At 47.4% G+C, this 15,194-nt stretch overlaps 1 protein-coding gene across 1 annotated transcript in view; it reads left to right on the top strand.

The window, feature by feature from the left end:
• Window positions 1-15,194, top strand: part of LOC119379389 (protein slit) — a 480,803-nt gene that overhangs the window by 276,116 nt on the left and 189,493 nt on the right. Inside the window, exon 6 of the mRNA XM_037648708.2 lies at window positions 13,274-13,345. Within this exon, the coding sequence (XP_037504636.1) occupies window positions 13,274-13,345 (72 nt within the window). The remainder of the gene's footprint in view (window positions 1-13,273; window positions 13,346-15,194) is intronic.

Genomic DNA, 15,194 nt, shown 5'->3' with positions numbered 1-15,194 from the left:
AATAGAATAAAGTCAACCGAGCGCTCAAGCTGCCTTCAGGAAAGGGTACTGTACAATGGACCTCAGGCATGTGCTCGATCAATTGATTGAGAAAGTTGCTGAATAAAAACGAACCCTTTTATATGGTTTTCGTAGACTATAGAAAATACATTGAACTGAATAGAAATGCCAGCTGTTCTGGAGGCACTGCGTCGTCAAGGAGTAAGTGAAAAATACGTGAGTGCCGTAGACAACTTGCACAAAAATTCCAGAGCCACCTTGCTTCTCCATAAGATGAACAAAAAAATTGCGATCGCGAAAGGGTCTAGACAAGGGGGTAACGTTGTTCACTGCATGCTTAGAAGAAGTATTGAAGTTACTAAATTGAGAAGAAAGAGGAATGAAGATTAATGGAGAATATCTCAGTAACTTACGATTTCCAGGCGACATTGTGCTCTTCAGCAGCAATGGCGGCAAATTGGGACAACTTAGAGGCCCACAACACGCGCTCCTTGAGTTCAACTGATTGAAGACTTGAACCAGGATGGTGTCAAAGCAGGCTTGAAGATAAATATGCAAACGACAAAGATTATGTTATTAGGCGCAGCGAAAGAACGAGAGTTGACGTTTGGCAACCGGGCCCTGGAATCCGTATAAGAGCACATAACTAACAGGGGAACCTACTCGTGAGACATAAGTTCACCAAATGATAAGGATCGATGGTGCGCATGCGGGGGCCAATCCCAGCTCAGGGCCAGCAACTTACGGCTGTCTCTGTGACAGCTAGCGTGCAACCGTTGCATATTGCCAGTGGCCCAGTACTAATATGTGGGGCAGAAATGTGTAGAATAAGAAAGAAGTTTAGAAACACGCAGCATGCGATGGAAGATGCGATAATAGGCGTGACATGAAGAGACAGGTAGACAGCAGGGCGGGGCAGCCGATATCTTGGTTGACATTAAGGGAAAAAAAAACGTGGACCTGGGCAGGCCGCGTAATGAGGACAGATGGCCGATGGTCACAACGCCCGGACAAAAGACGGAATGGAACAGCGGAAACATTTGCTGTTGTGTAGTGAAATTATTACAAACGAGCCAGGTCCCACGCCTTTCTTTCGTAATATGTTGCTATCATCACGATAAAAGGTACAAGCAAAATAGGTGTTATTGTATTGTCTTATTTTTTTTTCTCTAAAATCAAGCATCAACATGAGCTTTCCCCTTCAGTCACGAATTATAAAATTATAATATCGTGATTTTAAGAACTCGAAACATACTTTTTCCTTCAAATAGGGCGTAGACATATAGTAACCTATATTGACAGATGTAACATTGTGATGAAGGTTGTTTTTATGATTGCTGACAGCCCCCTGCAGGGGAGCATCCGAGAGCATAATCAAGGACAAAGCCGTTTGTTGGAAACAAACACACAAAGCTTTTAATAAAAAGTAAAAGGAACGTCACTGCTTCAAAGTAAATACTTAACAAAAAGTTCACTGCACATGATAAAGCACTTAGAAAAGCAAACAAAACGCGAGTTCAGGGAATTGAACTGAGCACTACATTTCGGCACGGATGGACGGCGGAGCGGTGGTCAGTCTCACCGGATCGTCGAAGGGCTGGCCGACGAATACGCATCCGGAACGCAGTGGCTTGAGGGGTGGACGATGGATACGCTGGCTGCTTGGCTACACGCTCAGATGACCCTGGACAGGTGCGTGGGAAGAGCCCTCCACTTTTGGCGCCTCGTTCCTCAGCTAGCGCGTGTGCCGTCCCCGCGAGGCTCGAGCACCAGGAACCTCCGTTAATCGGCAACATGGCGGCCATGGCTACGACGCCAGCCCTTTTAAAGCGAAAACTTCACTGGCCTAGTCGAGCGAGTTACGCTGTGTATCTCCGCGTGGCCTTGAAGCGAAGAACGCATACCCCGTGACAAGGCGGGCGAAATAGTTGTGGCGTTGCAGTTGTGCACGAATCTACAGCGAACGCGTTCGTCGGCTCGTCTGTCTACCTCTGCGAATGCCCCTCCTCAGCGTCCGAGTTGGAAACGCAAGGCGCACGCGCATCTGCTAACAGGAGCACGCGAGCGCCAGCGTCTAATGGCGGTTTAGGGGCTTGGCGTTTCTCGCTGCGGCGACGGCTTCGAAAACTGACGAAACGATGGTAGTGAGTGTACGCAGTAGGGAGTGTTCGACTAGCCATATCGTTCGGTTGGCAGACTGTGCTTCGGCTACGAGGGTAAACAAGCATAACCAAGTAAACAAGCTTTCGCTTGCATAACCGGGCCTAGCCAAGCTAAGCCGCAGCCATTTTTTGTCTGGCACAAGCCATGCGTCACCCCTTCCCTGCTCTCAGCCCTGCGCGAGAGGTTGGCGCGCTGCTCTGGTAGGCGGCTTCTCGTTCGTGCACTCGACTGCTGCCCTTTGTGTGATAGTCGGAGCGCCGCCGGCAAGCGTGCTCTCGATTGGTCTTGCGGAGTTTCCCTGTACGGCGCCTGCAAGCCCGTGATTGTCGCACTGTGCTGCATCTTGAGTTAAGAAACCCTTGTTTGTTGACAAACTGCCTCGAGTGCCTTTTTTGCGCCGTGTCGGACAGTCGACGAACTCGGCCGCAGTGCCTTTGTGCGCGGCGGCGGTGGAGTACGTCACGTATACCCGGTCGCGCGTGTAAGGTACGCTTCTCGCAAACCTATCTCGACAGATGATTGAGCGCAAAGCTCAGGCCCGAGTTGTTGCCTACAGGCACCAGAATCCGCACTGTGGCCTCGCGCGGAAACGCGACGGCAGGAGGCTCTGGCTGGATGAAGTTCTGGAGGCTCGTGTCCTCAGTCGGGCTGCCCGTCTTCAGCGCCCGGTCCGGTGGACGACATTCCACTCGCCTCGTTTCTTGGAACTCTCCCTCGGCCTTGAGGGCGGCAGGCTTTTAAGTGAAGCTTTTATTTATTTATTTTATTTATTTCTTTATTTTCAAACACTGCAGCCCTATGCACGGCTATTGCAGGAGTGGGATACATTTTCATACACAAATACATTGCTAACAAGGTTGAAAAAACAAAAACCAAACGATTTATCATAACAGTGCGTCTACAAAATCCGACAACGACAATTCACGAGTACAACCAGGTAATTCATTCCACCTTTCAATAACTCTAGGAAAATAACTATTCTTAAAAATGTTCGTGTGCGTGAAGAAAGGCTTTAGGTTGAGGCTGTGGTAACGTCTATTTGAAAGAGTATTAGCATAGGAGATGTAATCGTCTGAAGATAGTCGACAAGATGAGTCAAGAAATGAGTGCAATAGCTTCAAGGAATCGGCATCCCGTCTTCTGCATAGGAGAGGGAGTTTCAAGGAATTCATTGCTGATGAAGGTGAAAAATTACGATCATAGCGATTGCAAATGAAACGAACTGCCTTCCTTTGTACAGATTCAATTTTGGTGACGTCGCTTGTTTTATACGGGTTCCAGACACATGAAGCATACTCTAGTATAGGGCGTATAAGCGTTTTATATAACAGTAACTTAGTGCATTTCGGAGATTTAGATGACGTACGACGCAGGTAACCTAATTTTTTCAGTGCTTTGGATGTAATGTAGTTAATGTGCTGCGACCACTGCAAGTTGTATGATAAGATAACCACAAGGTACTTGTACTCTTGTGCCCGGGGGATTATTGTGTTGTCGGAAGTGTACACGTGCTGCAACGGAAAAAAAGTGACTGTTTGTGAATGATACTACTACCGTCTTTTGAAAGTTAATGCGCATCTGCCAATGCCTGCACCATGTGCAAAAGCTCGTGAAGGAATCCTGAAGTAAGGTATGATCACTAGGAGAAGAAATTACTTGATATAGGACGTAGTCGTCGGCATAAAGACGGACCTTTGACTTCATATTGCTAGGAAGGTCAGTTATAAGTATTAAAAATAATATCTTATTGCGGCACACGCGCGACCGGGTATAACTCGCAGATTTCGGTGTCGTACGCGAGAAAGCCGCGAGCGCAAAGAAATGCGGCCTTCGAAGGTATGCCAGCACCGTTTTCAAGTATGTCTGATGCTCGCCGGCGATCAGCTGATATGGGATCTCTCATCGATTTGCTCATTGACGCCCGTAGCAACTGAAGTGTGGCGCTGCACGTGGATGAAAGTCCAGTGCCCGCGGTTCGGAGCGAGCGTTGCGCAATGCGATATAAATTAATGAATAAATTCAGGCACGCTTGCCCCTTTTTCCCGACATAGGTCGGCGGCTCCCGCAGTTTTTTCTTTCCTGCCCTTGGTTTCACTTGTCTCCTCGTTATTGGAGGCTGTCGTGTTGTTTTCCCATTGGATCCGTTTTATTTTTATGGTTGCACCACGCGTCGTCGTCGTCGTTTATGCAACACCGCGTGCACACTCTTCGTTTTCGTGTCGCGCACTTTTCAAAGGCACACACTTTAAACGCGCACCACACATCACAAACATAAATATTTACGCTACTACAGGCGAATCTTCTTAATTACAAAAATTGATTGATTCAACATATATGCTTGTGATAGGTAATGCGCTGCATAATGTAATGAAGTGAATATATATTGGAAGATATTCGTTCTAATATTTTGTTGATGGCAATACTCGTATGCAAGAAATGACACATATTAGCCGCGGTGTTACTGACCGACTGGTGAAGCTTGCCGTAGCTAATAATTACGCTTGTTTTACATTACTTTTCCCTACTAGAGAAGCTTGTGGTATCGTTTTAGGTATAAGATTTGTTGATGAGATCACTTATAGTTTAAACATTCAAAAATACGTCTCACCGTGACTGAAAGGATAGACTCCGCTGCTAGATTGAGTTTTATTGCTTAGCATTTAATGGAGCGCCAGCTGCTATAGAGGCCGTGCATATTGACGCATGTAGATAATTTGTTTATCCACTGACCGCCTGTCACTGTCTTACAAATGTTATGCGTAGTTGCGGCGATTCTATAGCGAACGATTGTGTGAGGGTAGTAGGTTATAATTTCCGGAACGAGCATCAACGATTGCGGTGGGATGTACGCTTGAGCGGAAGGGCAAATGGCAACTAGTTGAAGCTTGTTTTGTTTTGCTCTGCGCAATTTCCACCGAGAAAGAGTTGAATCTGAAACGCTTTCGCTGCTCATGCAGTCCTTGACCGTTACGACAACATGAAAACAGCTTTATTGCTGTTCGTATGCCCTGCCAGGCGTCTTTCACAAGCTTCGGATGACTTACAAACGACTTGGTAGAGTCGACCAAGGAATATCGTGAATGCGTTTAGCACGCCTTTTGAAGATTGTTAGCTCTCTCGTACTGACGCCGAAGGAGGCATAACGCAAGGCCTCCATTCATGCACCGTAGAATCCTAGGCTTCGATAAGTTTTGTAGCAGCCGCACAGTCGTTGCCGCTGTTGCGCGAGAAGCCCGTCAAGCAGCCACCTTTTTGCATCAAGCCCGCAGCGAGGAACGCAAGATTTCTTCCCGGCACTGCGAATCGCTGCAGGCATTGACGGTTGGCCCGATCGTTCTTCAGAGATGGCTGCTTGCCTTGTACTATAAACATCGCTGCAGGTGGCAGGCACGTCCTTTTGTCGGCCGATCCCAGCGCACGTTAAATGCGAAAAGATGGAAAGCGGCCATCGTGTAGCGCTGTTCGCCGCTTCGTGGCCACGCGGGAATCCTGCTCCTCGCTGCCCCTTCGCGTACATTCTTTCTGCACATCACTTACTTACTTACTATTTTGCGCTCTTGTGTTGTCGGAGCATCGCGCCGTCGCTGGCTATGTGCAAGTGGCTTTCGGAGGCCAGCTGTGGTTGCGTTGTACTCCGCCATTGTGCACTGCAGCAAGTTTCCAACTTGCGTATGTCACTCCATATTGAATGGACTTGACTGCTCAAGTTTTGTAGCGCCTTTCAACAGCTATCTTCGCAGCCGTTCCCAAAGAGTGGGCGCCCGCTTGCACAGACTGTACCTTTGAGCAGATCACGCCATTCCTGTAACGCACCGTACTTCCTAAGTGTACGGCGCCGTTGCCGTCTTGATGAGACTAGCGCTGAGGTACGATAAATTCCTCTTACTGGTACCCGGAACCTATGACACTTGAGCTGTATTTGCTCCGTACGAGCTACTGAACATTTCATACGTGAGAGCGTACCGGGCTGTCAGAAATCTTTAGCACGCCTTACCTGGAATATGAATGTACGTACTTGCCGGACGGGATGATGCCACAACTTGCACAATGCAAATGGGCGCGTCCATTTTTGAGCTTCACGTCGCAGTGTTCAAGTGTGACGATGAAACTCGTTTGAAACGTGGAAGCTTCAGTCCGGCACTCGCTGCAGTGTTCTTTTAAACGAGGGCCAACGTTGCCGCTTTTTTTCATCATTTGTGCCGGTGGGATCCTTTGGGACCATGTATCGATGAGACTAATTGAAAACAGGTTTATTATTTTTTTTTGAAAATTACATTACTCGCATGAGCGAATTTTACTTCGTAAGGACGAGGTGTACGACAGATTTAATTAATTAATTTATTTATTTCACAATACTGTCAACTCTCTTGCGAGAGTCCTTACAGAGAGGGTAACGTAATAAAAACAAAAAAGAGCATCATTCGCAAATACACAAATACCGGTTACATTTAGGTCAAGCGGTACACTCGCACCGTTAGTCTTCCAAGGTCTGTTCGAATTTCGATAAATCGTTCTGTTCGACAACACGCATCGGCAGTTCATTCCACATTTCCATTGCGTCCGGAAAGAAGGAGTGTCCGAACCTGTCGGTGTGAGTGATGTACGCTCGGATTGTCCTGTTGTGGTTAGTTCTTGAGCTCTGTTTACCTAGTGGCAGTAGGTATACTTCTTTGTTAATATTTAGTTGACATTTATTATTTGAAATAATAGCTTCAGGTGATTTTTCCGCCTGCGGGTTTCTAAAAGACGCAGGTTAGAAGAACGAAGCACTTTCTTTGACTGACTCTGTCCCTCGATACCGGGAGCATATAAATCGCACGGCGTACCTCTGAATTTTTTCTGATTGTTTGTTTAGATAATTTTGACGAGGGCTTCACACCACCGACGCGCACTCAAGAACTGGCCTGACAAAGGTTTTGATGCGCCGTAAGTTCGGGTGTTGCACCCTCTAGTTTTTTTCGCAGGAAACATAGCCTCCGGTATGCCTTTGAACAAACATTGTTTATGTGTACGCTCCAGGATAAATTTTGCGATATCGTTAATCCTAGATATTTAAGTTGAGCAGTAGTTATTTAGCACTTATCTCCAATGGTATATGAAAACGAAAGGCAGTACTTCTTTGTAGTAATATGTGTGTAAGTAGATTTAGAATAAATAATTGCCATATTCCATTTCTTGCACCATTCGCTCATCGCCTGTAAAGATCTATAAAGATCTATTAATTTTAACTTGGTCCTCCTTGTTTCGTACTGTAGAATAAAATAAACAGTCATCCGCGAACAGTTTAAGTTTTACACCTGATTCCATGATAGCAGAAATGTCATTGATATACACCAAAAATAAGAGTGGTCCCAGGACAGATCCCTGCGATACTCCCGAGAGCACCGCCAGCGAATCGGAGACATGACCATCCATTCTTACCTTCTGGTTGCGATCGGTTAAGTATTATAACAGTGGTATTAAGGCCAACAGTTTCCAGCTTGTAAATCAACTTATTGTGGGGCACCTTATTGAAGGCTTTGGCAAAATCTATGGCTATTACATCAACCTGCTCCCTGGTATCAACTGCCTTGGCGAAATCGTGAATTGTCTGTATGACTTGTGTGATAGTGGAGAGGCCCGTTCTGAATTCATGCTGGTGCGGGTAAAGTAGAGTTATTTTCCATGTAGCAAAGGATATCCTTAGCTATATGTTTCAAAAGTGTACAAGAGATGGATGTAAAGGATATAGGCCGGTAATTATTCACCTTCGTTCGGATTCCTCCTTTAAACACTGGAATTACTACCGCACTGCGCCAGTCTTGTGGCACAGAATGAGTTTTCAGTGATTTTTGAAATGTAAGTGTCAATTAATGCGACGCCCATTCAGCATATCTATGAAGAAACTTGGTCGGTATATCATTTCGTCCGTTCGCTTTTTTCGCATCTAAATTTAATTAAACAGCTCAAATACGCCCTCTCGATTGATCTCGACGTCATCCATTTGGCTACGCGCTGCACATTCCGAGTTTACGGCGACGTCATCATGGGCCGCGGTGAATACAGACTGAAAGAAGTGGCTGAAGTGATCTGCAGTATCTTTCTTGTTTATCAGTACTTGATTCTCTTGTATCCTCTACCTCTTCCTTCCTATCACCGAAGTATCGCCAATTCTTTTGCGGTGACGTTCTAAGGAAGCGGATAAGCTAATGAGTAAGTGGCGCAACTTAACACGCAGCCGAGGGAGTTGAGACGAAAGCCGCGGTAACTGGCTGGTGACGCTCTTCCCGTCTCCTTCGTCCTTGCGTGCCTTGAGTGACGCTCCAAAAAGAATGTCTCCTTGCACTGTATTTGGTCTTGTGGCTCTGAAGTTCGTGCTCGTATCTTCCGCCCTTTTCCAAGACGTGGTTCGACAGCTGTTCCGCATAGATGCACGCAACTCCGATGTGTCTCTGTGGCGAACCTGTTTGCAGCAGCGGTGCTTTCTCGCTCAGTGGCCTCTCGTGCTCTCCCTCCCGGCGACGCGGACTCTCGTCTTTCGCGTCTTGCCTGACGGCGTCAAGTGCGACTTCGGGCACCGAGGACCTTGTTTATAACGGCGCTTCTTTTTCTTCTACCTCTCATGCTCTTCAAGGGCCAACATAGTGAAATTTTTATGTCACTTTTATTTATAAAAATGATTACGCAAGAATGTGCGGAAGCACATTGGTCTATATTTCTTGCAGTGAGGCTACTTAGGCATAAAGTGTAGTTTTATTCTGTAGTTTTGTAGATGACACCTCTAGCACCACAGTGTAGGCAGACAGCATATTCGTATGCATCCGTAACCGTTTGCCACGAAACATGCTTGTCCCACAGCTGAACATGTCATTTATATTGCATCCTTACTTTGCCGTGACACTGTCTACAGCATCGGTTGGCCGACGTCATTGGCCGATCCTGGAGGAACTTTCACTGCTTTCACTTTACTGGTGCAATCGACAAGCCCCGGTTGTTTCTCGCTTGATAGCGCTGGAATACGAGCGTAGTCGTGCGGTTTTATTTCATATTTCGCGGGCTCTCTTCAAACGCCGGAAAAAATCTCCGCGCAGCATACACTTTGCAGTTGCATAGGTCGTTTTGGAATGCCCTCTTTTACGTAACAAAACGCACTTGACCCTAAAGTGAATAATAAAAATATTGCATGATTGATTTTGGTTAATTTTCCAGTTATTTTTTGAACAGGTATGATTCCTATTTTTTCGCGTATGTACTATTTGGCATTGTTTGCATTGCTTCGCGCATGACCTACTATTGTTTCTTGGGCTCTTTTTCTTGTCTTCCTGTATTGGAAAACATGTTGTCAAATGTATCCGTTTCTCTTCTACCGATTCTTGCCTCACAGAGAAGGTCGGCAGTACTAAATAAATAAATAAATAAATAAATAAATAAATAAATAAAAAGCGTGATATAAAAGCTCAAGCGTTCTACGCTTAAGCTTCGCCTTCAAGAGTAGAGCTCGATAGCATAATTGGGCCCCGTGCGCATCGCCTTCTCAACTGCTGGCCTAGCTTCGGTTCTCGGTGCATGCCTCAACCGTACAGTAAGGAAACGAACTACTGTACGCGTAACAATGGCCGTTTCAAACTATCCTAGAATGCCTACTGCAAGTACAGTTGCGCAGTGCCCACTACGCCATAATTCTTCATTTTGCGAATCAGCGAAAGGCCCACTACGCGTCCGTAAGGCAACACGCGAACCTACGCAGCTGCTCACTCTGTTTATGCTTTTGCAGCTGATTAAATATGTGTGAGCGCTTTGTCATAGGTGGGCCTTTAAAACACCCGCTCGTTGCGCAGTTCACATGTTTTGACTCCTGGCGCGATTGTACGCTTCTGCCACGCAATATTACGTATACGTTACGGAGACTCCTCCCACTGCAAGACATTCATGTAGTGGTTTTTTTTTTTTTTTTCGAAGCTGTTTCGAGCAATGGCGTGGCTCATTGGTAGAACACCTGCATGCCACGTAGATGACCTGGGTTCGATTCTCACTCGAACCACAGACTTTTAATATTTATTTAATTTGCATCTTTCTCGATTTTTCGGTCACGCACAACACTGATTTTTCGCTCATAACCAATGACACCGACGCCGACACCGGAATTTCTGCGAAACGAGCTCTTTAAGCTATAGCGTTAAAATATCCTAACGAGCGCCACATGGCGGCAAACCATATGTCGTTCGTTTCATTCAGTTGCCGTTAAACACCGTTTTTTTTTTTTTATTCCTTGGTTCTCATTACTTGAAACACCCTGTCTATATATATGTATTGACATTATGGAAACAACTGCAAGAGAGACGCCGCGGAGATGAAACAGAAAATGACGAGGTGCGTGATGCTCGTTGTGGGGGTAGGTGCTCGGCCCTAGACGGGTGTGGCAGCAGCGGCCACCTTGCACAGCGGCGTCTTCTCAAAAATATTGCTACATGCATATACGGCCCGTCTCTGGGACCATGCGCGTGTGCGCCCTATACGAGAAAGGCGAAGAGCTCTCGCTGCTCGGGCTCTGAGCTCAACCGGTCGGCGCTGCAACGGCTGCTTTAAAATATATCTTGTCTACAGCCTCGTTGACCAGGCCTCTCTTCGCTCACGTAATATATTTGGTGGAGGTGCGGGGTGCATCCCAAGTAGAAGATAACATTGGCGAGCGTCATGGTGGGGTCCCATCGGTGACTATGGCTAACACGCTCGTACATGCTGAGTCGACGTCAAGACCAGCTTGGGCGGAGAATGTACCGGCATCGCGGAGGCTGGGCATCGTAACGTACGTTGGAGGGAGGCGGGGTGATTGGAAGGCATGGCCGGAGACAGGACGGCCGCTGCGAAGCTTTGTGGCGAGGTCGGGGAACCGAGCGTCTGGTTCGATTCGCATGAGACCGAGCTCACCAGCGGGGATACTTTCAAGGAGTGACTACGCGACATCTTCGGGGACCCGTCCGGTCGCCAAAAGGCTGCACGAAAAGAACTTGCTACCCGTGTGCAGTCGCCAACCGAGTCGTATGTCTCATACATACAGGACGTGCTCGCGCTGTGCCGGAAAGTGGACGAGCAAATGTCCGAGAGTGACAAGGTGGGTCACATACTCAAACGCATCGCTGACGACGCTTTCAACCTTCTCGTGTACACCAACATCTCGACTATCGATCTCATCATTAAAGAATGCCGCCGCTTCGAAATGGCCAAAAGACTCCGCGTTCTGCCTCAGTTTTCTCGGCTACCGAAGACAGCTGTGACGTCAACCTGCACCGATCTCGGCGCCACACCACCCTTTTCATCCACGCCCTTTCATCCACTGCCACTCGACCATGGTACTGTCCAAACGCCCCCGGCGGTTTCAGTTATCCAGGCAGTCGTGCAGCAAGAAATTGCCAACCTTGGTTTTCCTGTCGCCTGCTCCATCTCTCGACCCGACCCCCGACCAATGCCAGTGAATGCACCGCGCCATGACCCATATTTTCCTCCCAGACCCCGCACGGAATGGAGAACTGCAGACGACATACCGATCTGCTTCCGCTGCCACAGAGTTGGTCATGTATCCCGCTGCTGGCGCACCACTTGGACGCCCCCATATTGGAGCCAGTTTTCCTCTTCTCCTCGTCCGTACGCAGACCCTCGTCGGTATTCGCCCAGTTGCGTGTACCCTGCTTCTGAGGCACCTAACAGCCGCTCTACCGCTCGGTCACCGTCCCCTCAACGCCGTCGTTCCCCGTCGCCCCAACCACGAGTTATCCCTCCCCGACCAACTGCGCATCCTCTCGGACGGAAAACGAGATCCTGGAGGTAGCGCTGCATCATTTTCAACTGATCCATATCATCCATCGACGCTTCCCGCCGGGGCCTCCAACCCCTTGACATTTCATCAGAACCGTTCTTTCGCGTTGGCGTAGATCTACTTGGCCCTTTTCCCCTGTCTTCGTCTGGCAACAGGTGGATAGCTGTGGCCACAGATTACGCCACGCACTACGCCCTCACACGAGCTCTTACAACAAGCTGGGGTGATTGATGTCGCTGATTTCCTTTTGCACGACGTAATTTTGCAGCATGGAGCTCCACGCCAGCTGCTCACCAACCGTGGCCGCACCTTTCTGTCGAAAGTCATAGCGGACATCCTTCAGTCATGTGAAACGAGGCACACGCTCACCATCCGCAGACAAATGTCCTCACGGAGCGTCTGAATCGAACACTTACGGACACGCTTACGAAGTATGTTTCTTCGGACCACTCTGACTGGGACCTTGCTTTCCCGTACGTGACATCTGCATACAATTCTTTACGCCATGACACTGCCGGTTATTCTCCATTTTTTCTGTTGTTCGGCCGAGAAGCAACGGTGCCCCGTCTCCCCCCGCAGTACCAACCAGCCAGTATTCAACTGGGCTGCCCATACACGCGAAACCGCCCGTACTCGCCTTGTGACCTCTCAAGAGAACCATATATATATATATATATATAATATATATATATATATATATGTATATATATATATATATATATATATATATATATATATATATATATATATATATATATATATATATATATATATATATATATATATATTAGAAGAGACAACTTATCGATTATCGTAATTTTATTTTACAACGGTTTCGATTGGTTGGCTGAAGAAGAGCGGCCCACCTGTCTAAATCTTTGGCAAATAAAATGACTATAACCACTAAGTTGTGTCGCTTCTCTTCCCAAGTACGCTCCGAAGGCTGCGCCTTGTTTCTTTACTTTTATAAGCGCCCAGGAAATGGCAGGACGTCCTGGTGCTGCAGTGGACATAAATAGGCTCATGATGATGAGTAAGCGCTAAAACAACGTATGAACCGTTCGGTTGAACTTTCTGAAAGGATGCCGCTGTGGACATGCTAAAACTCGTCAATGTTGCTGATAGGTCATTGTGTGCATGAGTACACATGGATATGTTGAAAACTGTGGTATGTACCGTATATTTATTTCGGATTACTTAGCTACTTCCATTTCTTCCTCCTTAATTTCTCTGCTTAAACAAAATTTCCCAGTCATTTTGTGCAGCGATGGGTGCCTTTTTTTCGCCTTCCTGTTCTTATTCTGTCTTTCTTCTCAGCCAGGTGGACAACAACGAGATTTCCTGCATTGATGACTCAGCCCTGCGTGGCCTCAGAAACATGGAAATCCTGTGAGTAATTCCTCGTTTCTTCGTGGGAGCTTTCTGCGTGCGAAAATAAAAGGGAAACAAAACTAAGATGAGCGTTAGAAAGACCAGGAAAATGAAAACTGGGCGATTTTGTAACCGCAGCGCGGAAGTACGCAGAAAGCAAGACTGGCGTCGTCGTGTCTTTGTTGAGTTACTCTCGCCACACTTGCAAATCAGTGTCCGTGCGACAAGGCGCCGCGACTGCTTTTACGCGAGTCTTCGCTTGCGTGAAACGTACGGCCCATTTCGAATCAGTCTACCAATTAAAGGTTACAAGTGACATCAGTATCATTAGAGCCAAATAATGATGATTGTGATACCATTTAGCTCTAGCCAGTTCGGATAAAGGAAGACATTTTCAGTGTCGCGAATGGGAAGTTGCTGATAATCCTTGCCAGTGGCGTGCCTGTAGTTTCCCACAATAAATGTGGCGTGATACTGATCCCGCGTTGTTGTACGCGTTGTTGTCAGTTACAACTGACATCTGCCCCAACAAATATGTTCTGCTAAGTCCGTTATGCTTTGTTCTTTATGACCATCAGCGTGATACAACAAACCCCACTGCCAACCAGCCTGCTTGTTTTTGCCGATAGGAAACTACCTTTCATGTTTCAACCTTCTATGGCATACGGCATGATCGTTTACAAAAGGCGCGGGGGCGCACTGGCTATATGGTGCTCGGCTGCTGACACGGAATGTGCGGGTTCCGTCCCGGCCACAGTGGTTGCATTCCAATGGAAGCGAAATGCTAGAGGCTCGTATACTGTGCAATGTCAGTGCACGTTAAAAACCCAAGGGGGTCGACACCACAGAGAACTCCATCCAGTGGCGCTTGTTCATTTTCGTGACGTCAAGCACTCCTCGGGTGTTTCAGGTAGTTGACTTTCCCATACAAACACACACGTTTGTGTCGCTGCTTTTAGGTCGGAAACTTGAACGTTCCATAAATTTCGTCCGGGATGCTGACATCCCCGCTCAGCTAAACGTAATGTCTTGGGTAGTGACGACGAACCTTTAACCCTTAATATGCGTAGTTGTTTACATTAACAGAGAAATTCCGGCTCGAGCGGAAACCAGCTAGCACGACTATCTTCCCCAGGTGAAAGGGAGGTTCTCTTGGCGGAGCTTACATTTTTCCCTTCGGCTGTAACCGACTATATAACTACCATCTGTGCCGCTCAAGTGCTCGACTTTACCATCAACCGACGGTGCAAAGGTGTATTCGTTTAGTGCAGGCGTGTCAGGAGCACCGACGAGCACTGTGACGTAAAATCGGCATCGCCGGAAAAAATTGACGGCGCCATCAATTTTCCGGTTTTGCTCACCAGCCAACCAGCGCGCTACGAATGCGACGATTTGGCGATATCTCCTAAAGTGATCGTCTCCGACTCACAATAAGTGGCCGCGCGCATAATAACTAGTAAGAGTGCGCGAATATTCGAACATTTCGAATAGCGAATCGAACAGCATTATAGTCGATTCGATACTCGAATCGAGTAGGGCGAAACAATGAATGACACAGCAACAACTAGAATGTTACACGAAGTAAAGCTATAGCTCCTTTAGCATTCGACCTGGCGTAACTCAACAAAACGCTGTCGTAAGCAAACGCGGCCGCTGCAGCAAGCGAAGCGACCTCCCTGCTGTCTGTCGCTTGAACGGAAACTCAGAACGCAGCATACGTAAAGGTAGGAGCCGTCTGCTGATCCCTGTCAAGATAGGGTGCGCGCCATCCAAGCACGCAGTAAATACTATAGGCCTTTCGCGCGATGAAAGACGCGTTTCCTTTCCGCTTGAGCCGCGACCGCCCTCGCACGCTGTCACTCGCACA

This window comes from Rhipicephalus sanguineus, chromosome 1 (genome assembly GCF_013339695.2).
Source record: "Rhipicephalus sanguineus isolate Rsan-2018 chromosome 1, BIME_Rsan_1.4, whole genome shotgun sequence".
Classification (NCBI taxonomy): Eukaryota; Metazoa; Arthropoda; class Arachnida; order Ixodida; family Ixodidae; genus Rhipicephalus; species Rhipicephalus sanguineus.
Note: the sequence above shows the minus strand (reverse complement) of the source record. Positions and strands in the feature narration are given on the sequence as shown.